The sequence below is a fragment of the Trichomonas vaginalis genome, chromosome V (genome assembly GCF_026262505.1).
Source record: "Trichomonas vaginalis G3 chromosome V, whole genome shotgun sequence".
Classification (NCBI taxonomy): domain Eukaryota; phylum Parabasalia; order Trichomonadida; family Trichomonadidae; genus Trichomonas; species Trichomonas vaginalis.
The window spans coordinates 28,968,842-28,987,287 of record NC_067207.1 but is presented as its reverse complement, the minus strand read 5'-3'; the positions used below and the strand labels follow the sequence as shown (position 1 = coordinate 28,987,287).

The 18,446-nt window shown below is 34.7% G+C and overlaps 11 protein-coding genes and 4 pseudogenes across 15 annotated transcripts, besides 1 other annotated feature; 8 read left to right on the top strand and 7 right to left on the bottom strand.

Moving 5' to 3' along the window:
- Window positions 1-12,783: part of a mobile genetic element that runs on past the window's edge.
- TVAGG3_0422370 lies at window positions 237-789 on the top strand (annotated as a pseudogene). The gene has a single exon. A coding segment is annotated over exon 1 (553 nt).
- Window positions 957-1,908, top strand: TVAGG3_0422360 (annotated as a pseudogene). Its single transcript has one exon. A coding segment is annotated over exon 1 (952 nt).
- TVAGG3_0422350 (KilA, N-terminal/APSES-type HTH, DNA-binding family) lies at window positions 2,901-3,566 on the top strand (the record flags this gene model as incomplete). Its single annotated transcript, XM_001295895.1, has 1 exon — window positions 2,901-3,566. The coding sequence occupies one exon, from the start codon at window positions 2,901-2,903 to the stop codon at window positions 3,564-3,566; it is 666 nt and encodes a 221-aa protein (XP_001295896.1).
- On the bottom strand, window positions 3,620-4,093 carry TVAGG3_0422340 (uncharacterized protein; the record flags this gene model as incomplete). Its single annotated transcript, XM_051233469.1, has 1 exon — window positions 3,620-4,093. The coding sequence occupies one exon, from the start codon at window positions 4,091-4,093 to the stop codon at window positions 3,620-3,622; it is 474 nt and encodes a 157-aa protein (XP_051103199.1).
- Window positions 8,103-8,666, bottom strand: TVAGG3_0422330 (uncharacterized protein; the record flags this gene model as incomplete). Its single annotated transcript, XM_051233468.1, has 1 exon — window positions 8,103-8,666. One exon carries the CDS (start codon window positions 8,664-8,666, stop codon window positions 8,103-8,105), a length of 564 nt encoding a protein of 187 aa, XP_051103198.1.
- TVAGG3_0422320 (uncharacterized protein) lies at window positions 8,985-9,239 on the bottom strand (the record flags this gene model as incomplete). The annotated part of the gene is made up of 1 exon (XM_051233467.1): window positions 8,985-9,239. The coding sequence occupies one exon, from the start codon at window positions 9,237-9,239 to the stop codon at window positions 8,985-8,987; it is 255 nt and encodes an 84-aa protein (XP_051103197.1).
- Window positions 9,285-9,719, top strand: TVAGG3_0422310 (uncharacterized protein; the record flags this gene model as incomplete). Its single annotated transcript, XM_051233466.1, has 1 exon — window positions 9,285-9,719. The coding sequence occupies one exon, from the start codon at window positions 9,285-9,287 to the stop codon at window positions 9,717-9,719; it is 435 nt and encodes a 144-aa protein (XP_051103196.1).
- On the top strand, window positions 9,981-10,592 carry TVAGG3_0422300 (uncharacterized protein; the record flags this gene model as incomplete). Its single annotated transcript, XM_051233465.1, has 1 exon — window positions 9,981-10,592. A coding segment is annotated over one exon (612 nt), but the record flags the coding sequence as incomplete, so codon positions are not given.
- Window positions 11,422-11,796, top strand: TVAGG3_0422290 (repellent protein 1 family; the record flags this gene model as incomplete). Its single annotated transcript, XM_051233464.1, has 1 exon — window positions 11,422-11,796. A coding segment is annotated over one exon (375 nt), but the record flags the coding sequence as incomplete, so codon positions are not given.
- On the top strand, window positions 11,845-12,081 carry TVAGG3_0422280 (uncharacterized protein; the record flags this gene model as incomplete). Its single annotated transcript, XM_051233463.1, has 1 exon — window positions 11,845-12,081. The coding sequence occupies one exon, from the start codon at window positions 11,845-11,847 to the stop codon at window positions 12,079-12,081; it is 237 nt and encodes a 78-aa protein (XP_051103193.1).
- Window positions 12,246-12,566, top strand: TVAGG3_0422270 (uncharacterized protein; the record flags this gene model as incomplete). Its single annotated transcript, XM_051233462.1, has 1 exon — window positions 12,246-12,566. The coding sequence occupies one exon, from the start codon at window positions 12,246-12,248 to the stop codon at window positions 12,564-12,566; it is 321 nt and encodes a 106-aa protein (XP_051103192.1).
- Window positions 12,784-13,052: 269 nt separating the features above from the next.
- TVAGG3_0422250 lies at window positions 13,053-13,309 on the bottom strand (annotated as a pseudogene). Its single transcript has one exon. A coding segment is annotated over exon 1 (257 nt).
- A 32-nt stretch (window positions 13,310-13,341) lies between these two features.
- Window positions 13,342-14,253, bottom strand: TVAGG3_0422240 (protein of unknown function, DUF4106 family; the record flags this gene model as incomplete). The annotated part of the gene is made up of 1 exon (XM_051233461.1): window positions 13,342-14,253. One exon carries the CDS (start codon window positions 14,251-14,253, stop codon window positions 13,342-13,344), a length of 912 nt encoding a protein of 303 aa, XP_051103191.1.
- Window positions 14,254-15,219: 966 nt separating this feature from the next.
- On the bottom strand, window positions 15,220-15,564 carry TVAGG3_0422230 (protein of unknown function, DUF4106 family; the record flags this gene model as incomplete). The annotated part of the gene is made up of 1 exon (XM_051233460.1): window positions 15,220-15,564. A coding segment is annotated over one exon (345 nt), but the record flags the coding sequence as incomplete, so codon positions are not given.
- Window positions 15,565-16,400: 836 nt separating this feature from the next.
- Window positions 16,401-16,751, bottom strand: TVAGG3_0422220 (annotated as a pseudogene). The gene has a single exon. A coding segment is annotated over exon 1 (351 nt).
- Window positions 16,752-18,446: the final 1,695 nt, after the last annotated feature.

The following is an 18,446-nucleotide window of genomic DNA, read 5'->3' as shown; positions in this document are numbered from 1 at the left end:
GAACTCGTGAAGTGTTAAGAGTTTTACAAAAGTTTGTAGCAGAACATAGCCCAAGTATTTTAACATCAGACCAAGACGGTGCATACCTCAGCAACGAAATCACAGAATTTCTCATTAAGCATAACATAACTCACTACACTACTGAAGACCATAACCATAACATACTCGGTATCATTAACCGCTTCATAAGGACTCTCAGAGATTTAAATCAAGAGCGAGACTTTACCGAAGAAACAATGAAACATTTCATCGAAGTTTACAATTCCTCAACACATTCTACAACAGGACATACACCAAATTCAATGACACAACAACAAGAAGAAAAGTATATACAAAAGAAACGAAGCCAAACACAAAAATATCAGAAATTCAACACAATTTACCCTCATTCCTGGTACAAAAGTTCGTGTAGTTCTTGACGACAAACCGTTGACAAAGAAACGTTTAAGGTTAAGTCGAAATTATTATATCGTAGACTCTACGCAAGGTAATGGATATCTTATAAAAGCTGCTGACGACTCCATAGCATTTTACCCTCGTCATAAATTAGTCGAAAGTAGTAATGGCAAACTTGCTGAAACCATTGACGAAGCAAAGCGAGGAGTGGTTATTGAAATACTTGACTACAACATAAACGATGACACTTATAAAGTAAGATATGAAGGAGGCGTTGAAGATGTTATACCATCTAAGAACTTGAGAGAATCTAAACCAACTCATCTGGGACCATTAGAGCGGGAGTATTGGAAAGACAAAAACATGCCAGAAAGAATAAGAAAATTCTTCTAAACTTTTTCATTAGATGTAAATCAGACAAAAATATATTATAGGTGAAGAGGTGAGATCTCACCTGTTTTTTCACCTCTTTTTTCACCTCTTGAATTTTCATGAATTTTCCCGAAATAAAAATAAAGTTAGTTTTATTTTTTTTATTTTTTTTATTTTGTATAAAAGATATGATTTCAACAATCGGCACAACAACAATTCAAGCCGCGAACGGCGGGACTCTGTCCACAACAACAGCACCAAACTCGTTAGTCATGAATCCAACATCTATGTTAGTAGAAATGAAAAGCTTCATTCCTTCTTCATATACTTTTGAAACAGAAATCCAGAAGATAAAGCAGGAACTTTTAACAAGTAATTTAGACTGTAGTGCGAAAGATGAAGAAAATGAAGAATATCTTTATGAAATGCAGGACATTATTGACCATTTGCCTAAACTACCTGAAATCCAACAACAAAAACTCACTATTCCTGAATTCGACGAAATTGAAGTGAAACCAACTGACTCAGTAGAAATTAAGAAATTCATACGAAAGGTAAATTATGAATTCCTTGGTTTTCATTGCAACCATAAGGTTATGGACAAAGATTGCGACATGGTATATAAAAACATTTCTGACATATATAAATCTGAGGAGTTTAAGACTTACGATAACTTTGTTTCATTAGTTGCAAAATGTTTGTTGGGAAATAAGAGATAAAGATAGAAGAGGCAAAGTATGGAACGAACAAATAAGACCCGCTATGTTTGAGATGAAGAGAGCAATTGACGCCTTAGTTGTTTTAGCAGGTCAAATTTCAATGTATAACGCAAAAATGAACCCGCAATGTTCTAAATGTAAAGCAGCAATTAGGAAATATAACTACTCAGTCAAAGAGATAGAAAGAATGAGAAACGACTATGCAGACTTAAAGAAAGAAGCAGAAAAGCCAGCAGAAGATAAAATGAACATGTTAGAATTTCTGAACAAAAACTATCCAACAGCAGAAGATTTCCTTCTATCTGACGTCAAGAAGAAGTATAAAGAAACCTTCGGTATTGTTAAAACTTTTGACATACTGACAGAAGAAATAGAAGCTACGAAATTGTTTAGGATTTCAAATATACATCGTACAATTCATGTAAAACGCTTGTGAAAAAAGAGGTGAAAAAAGAGGTGAAAAAAGAGGTGAGATCTCACCACTTCACCTAAAATATATTTTTACTGAAAAATGACCAAATTTCATGAATTTCATTAGTTAGAAAAATAACGCTAATTTTTTTCTAAGAAAAATTTTTATTTTGTATGTAAAGACAGTAATGTCAAACATTGAGTTTGAAACAGTTAGAAAGATTGACAATGACACCAAAGTGGTTAGAATCGGTGATTTAAACGTAAGATACTCAAAGAAATACAACAAATATTCTTTGTCAGACATTCTGACACCATCTGAAAAGAAAACAAACCACTGGGTTAGAAATGCTTCAACTCAGAAAATTTTGACAAGAAATCCTGAGCTTATGATATCAGTAGCATTTCATGGAACAAGAGCATATCTTATAGACAAAAGTCTTATACCAATAGTTTTGTTATGGATTGACCCAGTTGTTGGATATAACTTCATAACTTATGGTTCATTCGATACGGAACGTTGCAGTGAAGGCTTACTTTACATCGTTCAGAAACCGAAGGACTTCAATACAAAGAGATATAAGATAGGAAGAACATATAATATAACTCAAAGATATGACTCTACAGTCAATAGAGTCAAGGTTGTGTTCGTTAACGATATGAGAGCTGCTGAAACAGAACTACTTGAAAAGTTTGAGAAAATGTATGGTGCTCCCACGAAAGGTAAAGAAACGTTGAAGTAGATGAGATAGATAGTGCTATAAAATTATTTGACGAAGTTGCTGAAAAATACATGTAAAGCGTTTATTTTTGGTCTTTTGTGAAAGTCAGAAAATAACGCTAATTTTTTTCTAACAAAATTTTTTATCTTGTATATAAGAAACAGTAATGACAACATTAGAGAACACAACAACAGTTATAGTCCATGAAGTCATAAATGAAGAATACGAGTACATACAGTATAACAAACAGTTACGTCTCATTCGTTCTGTCAAAGACGACATGTACCAGGTGCAAAGTATTTTGACAGCATGTTTTGCTCCAGAGAATAAAACACCAAATGAATGGTTTGAATTAAATAGCACTCATGAACTCCTCAGTGAGTTTGAACATGTAGAACTTAAAAAGATGTACCAAGACAGACAAAACTTACCATCACATCTAAAAGGTATATATGTTCATAAGTTCCTAGTTAGTTCTATAGCAATGTGGGCTTCACCTCGTTATGCAATCTACATACTTATGCTACTTGACGAACTTTGTACAAAGCAGAGAGAAGATATGATGAAAGAAGACAAAAGCATTCAGAAAAGAATACCGCGTTCAGTACCAAAAGGAAAGGAAAAGAGTTATAAGTATATGATATATACTGAAGAGTTGGAGAAAGAAGAAGACAGAGATATGGTTATGTTGCATTTAGTGAGAAGAAACAACAAGAGCTTTTATGACTTAGCTAAAATATATAAATCTGACAGAAACTGGTTCTATCGTGAAAACTTACCGATTTCAATGACACCTAATGAGCAAATAAAGGAAATTGTCAAAAATACTCTTCCTCAAACACACTATGACATCAAAGGTTGCACAATACTTACATTCAAAGAAGACTTAACATTGCTAAAGGAAAAAATAACAGAATATTTTGATAACTTCAAAGAGGAAGAATAAAAAAACTTTTTTTGTTCAATGCTTTGAAATTTTATACAAAAATATATTTTTGCTTAAATAGCTTCAGGGTCAATTTCTTCAACCATTTCACTTCCTTCGTCAATGTCAATTGAAGCTTCTTCAACCTTTGGTAAGAACTTTTGTATAACATCTTTGTTCGTTATTGTCTTCAGAGATGAAGGATAATATTTCACATTTGTTTCACCCTTCTTATATTCTTTCTGTTCGGAAAGATTCATAGCAATACTGAAGAAGTCAATGTTAGAGTTCTTTATAACAGTATAATGAGTATCTTTGACATTCACGAAGAAACCCTTTTGTTTCAAAACTACTGCTAACTCTTGTGAAGTATAACGTTTGCGGTCAATGACAATAGCTAATGGTCTGACATACTGACCAAACTTAGATTCTTTCACAAACTTCTTGTTAAAGATAACATTAACGTTTGAAGCATTATTGAACTCATTCTTGATGGCAGTAGCGAGAGCATTGTATGAAAAGAACTTGCAATCTTGCATGTGTTTCATTAAAATAAAAATATTAAATTATTTTGAAAAATAACTTAAAAAAATCTAATCTAATTTTTTCAAAAAATATTTTTTTATTTCCTACTAAAGATGTATCGGAAGTTGTCTAAGTTAGAACACTCGGAAATAAAACAACTTCTTACAGAAGCTAATATAGATGTTGCAAAGCATTACGCAACAAACAAAAAAGCACTCGCTGACTTCAAAGACTATAATGGTGCAATAAGTTATGATAGAATTCATGAGTTCATAAAGCCGCAACGCGGCGAGGACGAAGTCCATGCAAGAGCATTTCCTTTAAATGACGTTGCTATTGACTTATATCATAGACGTTCATACCTCATGAAGTAAGGAGAAATGTTTGACATAACAAATGCAAACGTTGGTGAAACAAGAAGAAGAGACGACACACTGAAACAACAGAGAAGAGAGATGTTTAAAAGTGCTATAGAACAAGTTCGCAAAGCTAACGATGTCATTCGTTCCATTGACGACAAACCAAAAGAAGGTGAGAGATGGTTAAAGAAAGATGAAGAGAATAGGAAGAGAAATGTGAAGTCAGGCAATAGACTCATTGACTTTAACATCGAAGCTTTAGATGAACCAAACAGAGACTACTTACACAAACATTTCGGTAAGGTTTTCATGAGACTCTTAGAGAAAATTAAAATAAACTCCAACAGATGGATGGTATGTTATAAACTTGGTGGAAAGTATGAATGTTCTACGTTAAACCTCAATAATATTGGAACATTACTACATCAGCTCTTGAAGGAGAACTTTATATCAGAGATAGAAGCAAATGCTGCAGGTATTGTTGAAATGCACTATGACTTCTTCTTGACAAACATAAAGAATCTTACTGAAATAAAGATGTATGATTTAACAGAATATGAAGGCTTAACGATGTCAGATGTAAAGAAAGGCAAACCAAAAAAGAGACCATATAGAGATGAAAGCACACTGACAAATGACCAGAAAGCCATTTTGGAAGCTCTTAAGCAAACAGGAAACCCAGCACTTATAGAAAGCTTTTGGAAAGATAATGGTGAAAAGAAGTTTTATAAGAAGAGAAGCGGTCAGTTCTGGAAGTATCTTTGCACATTACCTATAAATCTTGAACGCTACCAAATCTTCAATGAACTGAACAAAAGAACTGCAACACTTATGACAGAGGACAATTGTTTCGTTTATGCTTGCATTCAGGCTGGAGTAAATGAAGAAACTATTGACCACATGAGAGAAGTCATTCGTGTTAGAGACTTTCCTCAAAGTAAAGTACAAGAAATTTCTGACGCAACAGGTATATCATTTAATGTTACCATTGGTTATTTCAATGACTCAAGACATAATGAAATAAAGAGATATATACCAAAAAATGCGAAACTGTTAGAACTATTGACTTACTTCTTGTTGAAGACCACTACATGCTAAATGAAAGATTACCAATGACAACATACTTCATTCGAAACTATAAAGAAATTCTCAAAGCTTGTGGTGGAATGAACATTGAGAAACAGATGAAGATTTATACAAAGAGAGAAATAAATATGTAGTTCGTTATGATAGAACAACACCGTTATGGGATGTTATGAAAACATTGTGGGAGTGCAAATATTTCGAACCTATTTCTTATGGAGAACTTTTCACATATACTACTGACTTATATAAACAGAAACCTTGCACCATTTAAAGATTTGACATATGCTCCAAAAGTATTGTGTACAACTGAAGAAGAAAGCAGAGTCAAAAGAAGTAAATAAAGCTAAATGTAAATTCATTCCTGAGCACGTTTTCTTTGCTGACTTTGAGTGTAGTACGGATGGTTTTCATAAAGCTTTTAACATCTGTTATGACAGTGAAGATGGTTCAGTGAGTGAAAGCATATGGGGTCAGAACTGTGCAACAGAATTTTTGGAAAGACTTCCTGACAAGAGTTTAATATATTTTCACAACCTCAGTTATGACATAAACTTCATCTTAAGACACATGACAGAAGTGAAAGGAACTCCCATCATTAAAGGTTCACGAACAATGCAAATAACTGGTTTATATAAAGGACGGGCAATTATTATAAAAGACTCTTACAGTGTTATAAATAAGAAGCTTAAACTATTTCCTGCTATGTTTAACTTACAAACAGGACCGAAAGAAGTATTTCCATATAACTACTACAGCAGTGTTTTGTTAGCAAATGACAACAGAACTGGTGTCATTTCTGAAGCATGTAAGTTTATCCGGGATGCAGATACATTTATGAAAAACATAGATTCCATCAAAGGTTGCAGAATAGATGAAAACCACTTCGACTTAGAAAAATATAGCACGTTTTACTGCAAACAAGATGTAAGAATTTTAAGAGAAGGTTTTGTAAAGTTCCGCAATGACTTATTGAAAGAGTTTGATTTAAACGTTTATGATTACGTTAGTATTTGTTCTATTGCTAACAAATTGTTTGAGAACAGAGTATACTTCCCGAATGGAAATCTTTATGACCTCTCAAATAAACCAAGAGAATTTATTTCGAGATGCATTCAAGGTGGAAGATGTATGTTGTCAGATAACATGAAACAAAAGAGCAAAAAGAAACTCATTGCTGACTTCGACACTGTTTCATTATATCCTTCAGCTATAGCAAGACTTTATACTTTAGAAGGTATTCCAAAAGTATTGAAGGAAGAAATGTTAAGCACAGAGTATCTCATGAGACATTTATTCGATGACGACCAAAAGGAACCCATTGGTGAAAAGTTTATGTCTGGCTTCTTTGTTCTCATTAAGATAACAGAGATTGGTATACCCAGACACTTTCATTTAATAGTTTGCGACCCTGAACTAAATCCAGAACTTAACGTTCCAAGAAGTTCAAACACTTGCTGTCTCATGTATGTTGACCATATAACATTACAAGACCTCATAAAATATCAATGTGTCAAATGTGAAGTGTTGCAAGGATACTATTACGATGGAAACAGAGATATGAGAATAAGAGATGAAGTAAAGAAGTTGTTTGAGTTAAGGTTAAAGTATAAGAAAGAAGGAAACCCCTTACAAGAAATTATAAAACTCATTCTGAACAGCATTTATGGCAAAACTATTCTATCTCCTATTGAGTCAAAAATAACCATAGTAGATGACAAAGATGCTATAAGATATGCTATAAGAAATTACAACCATATAGTGAAGTTCGAAGGTTTGGATGGTTCAGATAAAACTATTTTCAAGCTAACGAAAAGCATTTGCAGACACTTTAACTTCTGTCCACTTGGTGTTAATATTCTGTCTATGTCAAAACGTATTATGAATGAAGTATTCTGTACTGCAGAGGACATGGGACTTCAAATCTTTTACCAGGATACCGACAGTATGCACTTATATAATGAAGACATCCCAAAGCTTGCAGCAGAGTTTAAGAAGAGATATGGTCGCGAACTTATAGGAAAGAACCTTGGTCAATTTCATAGCGACTTTGCAGAAATAACACCTGGAAAACAAAGTTTAGCTTATAAAAGTATTTTCTGTGGAAAGAAGACCTACATAGACTTACTCACTAACGATTTAAATGAAGTTGCATTTCACTGCAGAATGAAAGGCGTGAAGCAAGATGTTATTGCTTTAAACCGCTAATGAAATGTTTCCTGAAGCTATACAATGCTATTACAATGAAGATAAGAACATTCACATACCTGTTGGAACATATGACAAAGACTCTGAGTTCAGTTTAATGAAACTTTACAAAGCACTTTATGATGGTCAAGAGATTGCATTCGACTTATGTAAGTCATGTCAACCTTGCTTTGCTGAAAAGTTCAACTTTTCAATAACGACTAAAACAAGCTTTATTCGTAAGTTGAAGTTCTGAGGTCATGGGCTTCGCCCTTGCCGCTAGCGGCTTATTTTTGTCAGCAATGAGGTCATGAATGAGGTCATGGGCTTCGCCCTTGCCGCTAGCGGCTTATTTTTGTCAGCAATGAGGTCATTCGTGATAAAAATAAAGCTAGCGTAGATTTTACAATACTGCGATGGTAGAGTTTAAGAGTTGTGCTTCAATGTAGAGACAGTCCTTATGGTCTGGAGGTAAGAACACTGGACATTTATGGTCATGAGTGGAGAACATGTCTATCCAAAACTCACGATTGAAGCCAGTTAATTTATAGTATTTAGGATTTGGCAGTGGTGAAGTTCTTGTATGACCAATGAACTCATTTTCAACGCCTTTGGCTATATTAGAGTAAAGTATTGCTTGCTTTCTATCCCAAATGCCAGGTGTTACAATCTTTGAAAATTCATTTTTCCTCGGAAGCATTGCATCATAATTGAAAACATTCTTAAAATCATCACTTGGTTCGGAGATTTGAAATCTTATACGTAATGGATTTTCTTTCTTTTTAGCGACTTCATTGAATGGTGAGAATACAATGAATTGACAGTCATGAGTTCCATCTTCATTTTCATTAAATTCATAATGAAAGTCTATAAGTTGTGGCTGACTACCTTCTTCTTTCAGTTGTGCAAGAAACTCACGTAAAGGCTGTAAAGTTTGTACTTCAATGTTGAACTTTTTCTCGAACATCTCATTAAATGAAATCATACATTGCAACAATGTTGTATCGTCTTTAAAGTATTTGTATATGTGAATGTTTTGGGCGCTTAAAGACTGTTCGTCATTTTCTATCTCGACTTGAAGTATAAAGTCAACCTTTCTGAAAGCACGTGTTATATACATAGATGTTATGCCAATGTACTTCTCTTCATTTATGTTCACAATCCAGTCTGTTGGAAACTTAAACGTTACTCTGTTCCCCTTTATTTTGACGTCAGGGTTTTCACTACTGAACGCAACAGATAAAGGTATTTGTCTATACATTTAATTCGGATAAAAATAAACCATTTACTCTTTCTTTGCTTCAGCTTCTTTAGCTTTTGCTTCTTCTCTAGCTTTTTTCGCCAGCAAACGTGGGTTCTTCTGTCTTCCAGCAGCTAATGCAGCTAGTTGTTTTTCACTAAGTTTTCTCTTTGGTCTCTCTGGCTTTTGTTCTTGTTTTTGTTCCTTCAGTTCGGATAAAATTTGCTCGCGAATTTCTTTCTTCAATGCTTCAACATCTATGACACCTTGGGTCTTGTCCGTAGGGCTTGTCTGAGTCATTTGACTGCAGATAAAAAACAAAATTAAAACTTTAACCGATGTAAAATGAGCTTGTCAAAATCAGAGCGAGAGTCTATTATATTAAATGACGCAAGAGGAATACAACATCCTTTCTATTACGTAAGTCAGAGTAAAGATGGTAAAATATACGTAAGAAAAAGAAAGGTTCCATTAGCGAATGCAGAGAGCGACAACATTAAGGTGCATGGCAAGGGTGAAGTCCACGAAGCCCATATAAAACCTTCTGTTCAAACTGAAAAGTCAATAGAACAAGAAGAAAAGAAGCCAGATGTTCTTTCAATAACGAACCAAGAGCTTATTGCAAAGTTCGTGAATTTCATTGAAAAACAAACCGAGTCAAAGAACCCTGACCCGCCAGTGAAAGAAGTTGAGACAAAAGAGAATGTACAGTTCATTGAAAATGTCAAGAAACAACTTCCACCACGAATACCAAGAAGAAGAGTGAGAATAATGAAGTAAATAGATATTTTTATCTGAAGTAAATACATGCAGAACGAACAGTTAAACGAATTTACTCCAGCAGAGCATATTCATCAGATTCGCTCATATTTCGATATCATAGACAATGCAGTTCAAATTGGTGACACTAATAGAAAATATTCTGACGCAAAGATTCCATCACAACCTGGAACTGCTAAAGATAACACATGGGTAACATTCAATCTCTCACCTCCTGGTGAAAATATGTTGGACCTTTACAATACATTCATTACGTATAAAATGGAAGGTCAATTTATTGCAGATAAAGAAATTGGTTCAGGTTCCAATAAAACAAACCCACCAGGATTTTGGATTGGTTTCGATGACGCTTTCTATGCAGTTGCTGGATATCAAATCCTTGCAAATGGTCGTATCGTATATTCTCAAGACAACGCAAGAGAAGAAGCATATATAACTTCAAACTCACAAACTACCGAACAAATAAAGAAAGTAGATGTTTTCTCAAAGACTCGACATGAAGATGTATGGAGTCATTCGGGAACATGCAGAACAGGACAAATTGTTAGTGGTCCAATTACAGCAGGAAAATCATTTGATTTTAAGCTTCGTTTAAGAATTCCTGTTAGAAGATTCCTTCCATTAGAAGCTATTCGATTTATTCCAGCTTTTGCAGGAAACATTCAGCTTAAAGTAAAGTTCAGTAGCGACGCCTTACAATGCACATCTATATCTGTAAATGATATCATTGCTTTCAATCCAACTCTTAAAGTTGCATTTGCTTCAGATTCAAATCCACCGACAAATAAATTTGTTCCATGGAATGAACCATTCACTATGATAACGAAGGCAGTAGAAGCTAGTGGAACAGTTACTATTACAACTGTAAACCAGCAACTATTTCGAACAAAGATGGATTTTAATGAATGTTTCATTCATCCAAAATCATTCTCTTTAGACCCTAACATTTATACAGAACTTGTAGAACATTATACAAACGAGGCTTTATGTTTTCCTGTTAAAGTTATGGATTGGATTCCTATGGACGGTTCATTCTCAAAGAATACAGATAGTTCAAGTGCAACATTTACAGCAGCTTATACGCCTATTAATGTTAAAAGTATTTGGGCACTATTTAGAAAGAAAGACAACTATTATGTTAATTTTGAGAACCCTAAGTTTAAATATCTTCAGCTTTCCATGGGAGCTTATGGAAATATGCCTGCAGAACCTGAAAAATCATATGGACCTGTATTTTATGAAATGGTTGCGAACGCCTGCAATACAAACAATGATATGATAGGATTTAATGAAGATGTTATGAGTCATTGGTGGATGATGGTAGTGTGGAACATAAATGGGATAGCTATGACAACACACATTTCTTATGTGGTTTTCCAACAGAAGTGGACTTTTGCTTCCAGCAAGGTCAAACATCTACTGCTCCAATAACATACAAATTGTCTGTTAAAGGACCTATTGAACTAGCAACAGAAAAATGTACCAAGCCACTTATTGGATTTATGAGGGATTGTTGCTTTGCAATACAAGTAAGACAGTCAGGCATCCCCATAATAAGATTAGATGACTATAACTTAGCAACTGACGACAGTGAGGAATAAAGGATGAACGTTTATTTTTAAAGCTTATAAATGAGTTCTTCATCAAGCTCTCGTGAACCTTCACCATCTGTGAAACAACTTTACCAAACGATTATGGAGCACCTATTGAATATTTCTTACGAGCTGCACAATGGCAAAGAGCAGTTTCACCAAGGTTAGGTGTTCCACCAGCTCCTGTCAAAAATAGCATTTGGTCAAGTCCTTATATAAAATATGGTCTCCCACTAGGTTTGCTAGCTACAGCAGGAGCAGTTATGATGTTGAAAAGAAATAAAGCAAATGTTATAAATAATACTGAAGTAGCTGAATTTGAACAAACTCCGACACCATCGCCAAAACCAACGCCTTCACAAACAACACCTTCAATGACTCCTGAACCTATGGAAGTACAAACTCCTGTTCAAAAGTCAACTCCAACATTTAAACCAGAACCTACTCCTCAAATAAATCGTAAAACTCCTGCGTTTCCTTACTGAAAAAATAACGTTATTTTTATTTTATTTGAACATTTTTATTTGATTGAAATGACGACTAAAGTCACTGAAGCAATGAAACAAAAGTTTTTGGTAGAATACATTAAATCAGGAGCGGTTCCAGAAGGTTTTTACGTTCATACTATGAAGGATGGTAGAGTTCAGTTTAGAAAGATAAAGCAACCATTAGATAGAGAAGGTATATTAAGGAAGATTAAACTTCATGAGGACAACATTGCTGAACTTAAGAAGAAGTTAGAAGAGTTGGAGAAAGGAAGAGAGTTATAAAGCAATGAATTCATGAGGTGAAAAAAGAGGTGAAAAAAGAGGTGAGATTTCACCACTTCACCTAAATTTATTTTTGTGCTATGTTTTCATACGTGTGATGGTGGTGATATCATTAATTTTAAGTTTATTTTATTATTTTACTGAAAATTTTTATTTGGATGTAAATGACGAAAACTATTGAGATAACAAACTACAACGGTCATGAGTTCAAGAATTTGTTCTTCGTTCCTCGTGAAAATACATTCTATCAGATACGAGGGAGAAAGGGTAAAGTTAGTTTGAGCGTTTATGAAGGAATGAAGAATGGAAAGTTTATACAAGCATACGATACAAACGGTAAACGTGTTTCATTAGCTTTGTCAAAACTTACTAACATTCATTTTGACAGTGATTTTGACCTATATGAAGAAGAAAGTGAGTCAGAAGATTATGAGCTGTTATGTGAAGCACAGCAATGGGAGGAGTTGCAATACTTTTGTAAGTGAGAACGTTTATTTTTTACATTAGTGAAGTCGTTTGTGAAAACGTTTATTTTTTCATTAGTGAGGTGAAGTGGTTGGCGGCTTTATAAATATTTAAGGTTAAGTTGGTGTTTGTGTTTGTGTTGTAAAATATACATTAACGGTTTCGTAAAGTGTCAAAACCGCTAAGTTGTGTACGGAGGCGCGCAGTGCCACAGTACACGACTTAGGTATACTAACTCAGAAAGGTTAACATAAACTCCTGGAACGTTAGGGTCAAGTCTTCTTATTTTCTCAATAGTTGCATACTGGTCTGTTTGTTCTCTAGCTTGTGGTTGTACTGAGTTTCTCAAAGCGAACCATTCATAGTTTGCCCATGTTACTGTTTGAACTAAGTCAGAGTTAGAATATATCTTATATCCCATGAAAACTTCTGGAGCATATTGGTATCCGACATAGAAAATTCCATTGCAACCTTTCTTGTCAGACAACTTGGCAGAAGGTTTTATTTCAATGTCTTGTTCCACGTATAAGAAATGAGTTGTCAATAGAAATAATATGAAACCTGTCGCAAGCAATATCTACTGTTGTTGAAGAACCTTCTCCAAACTCACTACGTTTCCATAAGAAACAGCAGTTGTATATTCGTAAGTTCCAGGAACTATTTCTGACCTTCTAATGGCATTGTCGCATTCGTTATACCATTCGGAAACATTTCCATTCATGGCATCCAAAATTGTTGGCGTTATATTCTGAGCGGCGTACATTTCATATGGGTAAAAATATAGAATAGTTGGATTTATGTGTCATAATAGAACCCACGTGGACCAAGCTTTACTTTCTTCCTGACTGAGTTTTTAACTCTTCTTTTTCCTTCATTGCCACTACTTTCACTAGATGAAGTTACTTCTTCACTACTTTCACTTTGTTCTACTCTTCTCTTCTTCTTTGGTGTCGCTTTTGGTAACTTGCCCTCTGCTTCAAGTTGTTGCATCTTTGCCTCATGTTCACCTAGTATGTTGTAAATTTCCCATGTCCTTTTTGCCTTTGGGCTCGGGTCGCCCATCTCAGGTAACCTATATCCTAGAAAGAGTTTGTCATAGTTTGTATTTGAGTCTTCGCGTATTGTTTGCATGACTCTTTCCTGAGTTTCCGGTTCAAGCTCTTCAAACAGAGCTTGTCCATATGGAATAAGCTCGTTTCCAAATATATGTTTTTGTAGCCATTCTGGTTTTCTTTCCATGTAACCAATAATATCTTTTGTGAATGGGAAAGCTTTTACCCAACGTTTCAGGCTTGCGTCATTTATTTCTGTAGTTGGTTTTATTTTGTCAAGGAACATGTTTTTCAATACTAACATTTCATTTGGTACTGTCCATTTGAGTTTTCTTAAATATTCATCCCTTCTCAGTTCATTGTCTGCAAAGTAAGTTTTTATGACATTTTGCAAACTTTCGTTTGCAAGGTCATGTACAATAGGTTCTCTTCCTTCTCCCTCCCTAACTTTCTTTCTAAACTCTTCACCAAATATACCATCTCTATGGTTCTGTGTAGTTCTTTGAGATAAATGTTTTAGAACGTCAGGTGTTATATTTCCATCAGCCATGTCCATTTCATACTGGTTCAAAATATCTGCATGTTTCATATCTTTCAATGGCATTAAAGCCGCGCTGAAAATACCAGCTATATCTGGTTCACCATTGACTTCCATTGCGTCTACAACTTCTTGGAATTGTGGTTGTAAGTTTATGAACCACCTATCCGGGTTAGCTTTATGACCCCATCTCATTGTAGTTCCATAGTCTGCAGAAACAAAAGTAGGTTTGTTTCCATCTTGGTTAGGTTCTGAATGAACTTTAAACAATGTTTCATTTCTATATGTTTTGGTGAAATTTAACCTTTTATTTTCACCGAGTTCAGCCAAAGATTGAACGTTGTATGCTCGTAAGTAAAAAGGATTGTTGTATTTGTGTACATTTTCTTTCAGTACTTCCATTCTATGCTGAATATTTTCATCTGGTGTTGGAGTCTTTTGTATGTCGGCAAACATTTTTCGATATTCTTCTACTCTGTCAGCCGAATTTTTCTTAAACTCTTGGAAAGATTCCATATTCACCTCATACTCTTGTTGAGGGTCAAGATTTTTCGGCTGTTCCAAATCTTCATCTAGTTCTGTGAAGTTAGTTTCCAAAGGAGGGACTTGTTCGTTTCCTTCAGGCTCTTCTAGCTGTTGTTGCTGAACTATTTCTTCCATGTCTGGTTGTATCTGAACTTCTTCCTGTGGAGTTTCTTGTACCTCATCTGCTGGCATTTCATATATTCCGAGACCGTTTTTAACAAATTCCCTATTTAAGTCATTCGCATTCATAACCCTTTCTTCTTTCGTTCCGTCTCTATTTTTTACGCGTTTCATGAAGATAGTTGAATTGTCATTTATCTCTGACACCAAATATCTCGGAGTAAATTCATTCATGTCATTTGGATGATATGCTATTAAATCATATCCCTTAGCGAGCTTGTATTTTCCAGGTTTGAAATTATATCCGATTTGGTGCTGAACCATAAAGCTAAATAGGTTCGGGTCAGTATTTCCTTCCTTGAACTTTCTAATAGCTTCTTTATATCTGTCACTAAAGTCAATAGTATCTGAGTAACCATAGTCTTCTTTAAGCATTTTTAAGAATTCTTGGTTTCCTTGTTCTCTACTTCTTTTATGTCCTTGCTCTGTTTGTGGTTGTTGCTGTGCAGGGTTTTGAACTGTTGGTTGCTGTGCTGGTTGTGGTTGTTGTTGTGCAGGTTGTGGTTGTTGCTGTGCAGGGTTTTGAACTGTTGGTTGTTGTGCAGGATTTTGAACTGTTGGTTTTGGTTGTTGTTGTGGAGGTGGTTGTTGTGCAGGGTTTTGAACTGTTGGTTGTTGTGTTGGTTGTGGAGGTGGTTGTTGTGTTGGTTTTGGTGCATGCCTGTGTCTGTGTCCATGTGACGATGTAAATGTTTTAGGTAGTCCTGGTGCAGGTGCTTCTCTTGGAGGGTTTGGTGGTATATAAGTTCCACCAGCTGGCACATATGTTCCATCTGCAGCATAATGTCCTACCTGACTTTTCGTTCTTAAGAAAGCATTTACTAGGTCTTTTTTGGTCTGTTGTAACTCTTTTTCTTGACTTTCCACAACAGTTGCTCTAACGGCGTCATAGGCACTTTGAACTGCCTGTCTCGTTGCTGCATCTGTTATTTTCGTCATATTTTGTGCTACTTCTCTTAACTCTTTGTCGAAACCTTCAGACTTCAGTTTCTTTCCAGATGAGAAGTCGTTCACTAGTTTCACCTTACTATGAAGAGCTTCGAAGGCGTTCTTAAAGTCAGCATTCGTTAAAGCTTCATTTGAACTGTCTTCATCCGCTTGTATTTTTGTCCTTATTGACCCTATAAGCTGGGCTGCTTTAGCGTTGGCTTGGGCATCTAACCAGTCATTGTTAGCTTTTATATATTCTGAGCTTTTCATTGCCTTTTGCATGGCTGCGTCGTTATTTTACTTTCTTGTGCTAAGTTTTCATACTGTACGGTTTGGTTTTGCAACTGTAAAAGTTTTTCTGCCTTTACATTTGCTTCAACTTCTTTTTATACTCATCGCTATCCATATATGTCTTCAGGGCTTTTTGTTTTATCTCTTCATCTTTCAGTACTTTATATTGAGTAGTATGGTTTTCAAATTTATGACATCTTGTTCCATTTTTGCTACTTCTGCTGCTTTTTCTGACACTTTTTTCGCATATTCCTCTGTACTTAGTTCTTTCAGTTGTTCTTCTTTCTTCTTTTTCTCTACGTTTAACTCATTGAGTTTCTTTGTGTGTCTGTCATATTCTAGTTTCTTTTCGTTTTCACTTATTTGCTTCTGTATGTCTATGTTTGACTTTTTGACATCTGCTATTTGATTTTTGAGTGAACTCAAATTCATTTGACTTTGAGGGTTATAGGCTGTTCCGTCTGCAGCTCCACCATAGCCTGCCATTTTCGCTAAAAGTGCCGCTCTTAAACCTCCACTCTGTGCACCAAAAACTCGGTTTAAAGCATAGGGTTGCTTGACATTTGTTGCAACATAGTGGGGTCATTCAGCATTTGTTGTTGCAACTGTTGTTGTGGTGTCAGTCTTACTATTGGATGTTTCAATGCTCCCTTCCTCTTACGTATATTCTTACGTAGCTTACGTGGCATTTTAAGTGAAGTTAAAAAGCGTCATTTGACAGATGTTTATATGACACTTTCTCCGGTTTATAGGACCTCTCTCATATTCTATCTTGTCATATCTAAACTCATAGTCATGTATGTCCTCTAACCATCTCATAACGGTTTCCAAACCACTTTTATCGGATGTAAAGTAAAAGCATGGATGGTTATGTAAAACGTCTAAAGTTTCTAAAGAGTCTCTCAAAGTATACTTCCTTGGAACGCCCGTAACTTTTCCTGTAGCGACGATAGACCCTTACTTGTCCGGACAAAGTTGTACTATTTTGAGTGCTCTACCAAAAAGTCAACGACGACGACTCTCAAAAATTTTTATGGGCTAGAAGGGGCGCAGCCCCTGGGAAGCCCCCTATACCCAAAAAAACTTCATTTTATACTTCATTTATACTAAACATCTTCGGGGCTAGAGGGCACGAAGTGCCTGGAGGCCCCACTACCTTTTTTTTTTTTTTTTTTTTTTTATTCATAAAGATTTTCCAAAAATATGATACCGCAAAATTAAAAAAGTGACGTCTTGAGTGGAGTCAAAGGTCGAAATTGCTAGCTAAATGTTTTTTTAGCGAAATTGCGTATTGTACGTTTTTTTCGCAAAACGAAACCCTTAATTATAATTATTTTGGTCTGATAGTTTTTCATCTCAAAATATTTTATGTATGCTATTTCACTTTCCATAATTCTTTTTGATTTCAGCGCTTTTTTCTCCGAGCTTTAATGGGAATCGAATATTTGGAATGTAGTGTAGTTTCATTTGATCAGCTACTCTGTTATTTCAGCAGGAAAAAAAATCTGATATCAAAATTAGTAGAAGTTTTGTAATAAAATCATCAGATTTATTTTCAACAGATAGTTTAAAATACGTATTTATTAAAAACAACGTGGCTTGACCAATGTTATTTTTTTCCATTCTTATCTCTTTCAATTGTCCTACAATACATTCCTCAAACTGTTGCATGCTAAGATCAGTCATAATGTAAACCTCTCAATTTTATTGTCGTGGGAAGTATCTCAATTCCTTCAAAAAAATTGAAAAACTATTTAATTTTAAAAATATAATACTTTTAATTAGTTAATTAATTGGAGATATTTTAAAAAAATCACTTTTGATAATACTTTTGAGAACTTTAATTAAAAAAATATATTCAAAAATATCCAGGATATCAAGAGGGAATTGTTCCTTATGAGGTATATAGTTATGATGTATACCTCATAAGGAACAATTCCCTCCTTAAAACGAGAAAACTTGTTCGAAATTGTTTATCATTTCGAACAAGTTTTCTCGTTTTTAATAAGAAACTAAAGGCTATGAGGCACTGATTATATATTAGTGCCTCACAGCCTTTAGTTTCTAATAGATAGCTGGGAAACTTTCTCCAAATGATAAGTTATTCAGAGAAAGTTTCCCAGCTATCAAGAGGGAATTGTTCCTTATGAGGTATATAGTTATGATGTATACCTCATAAGGAACAATTCCCTCCTTAAAATCGTAGACATTTTTATACTTATTAATCAACCATTCAAAATCATATTCCTCTGAAAAGTTATTTTATTAAAAATTTAGAATTTTAATAAATATAGAGTTTGAATTTCATACAATACCTATATATTTTCAATAATGGAATTTGAAAACCATTCTCAAAAGTTCTCAGAAAACCTTTTTTTCATTAA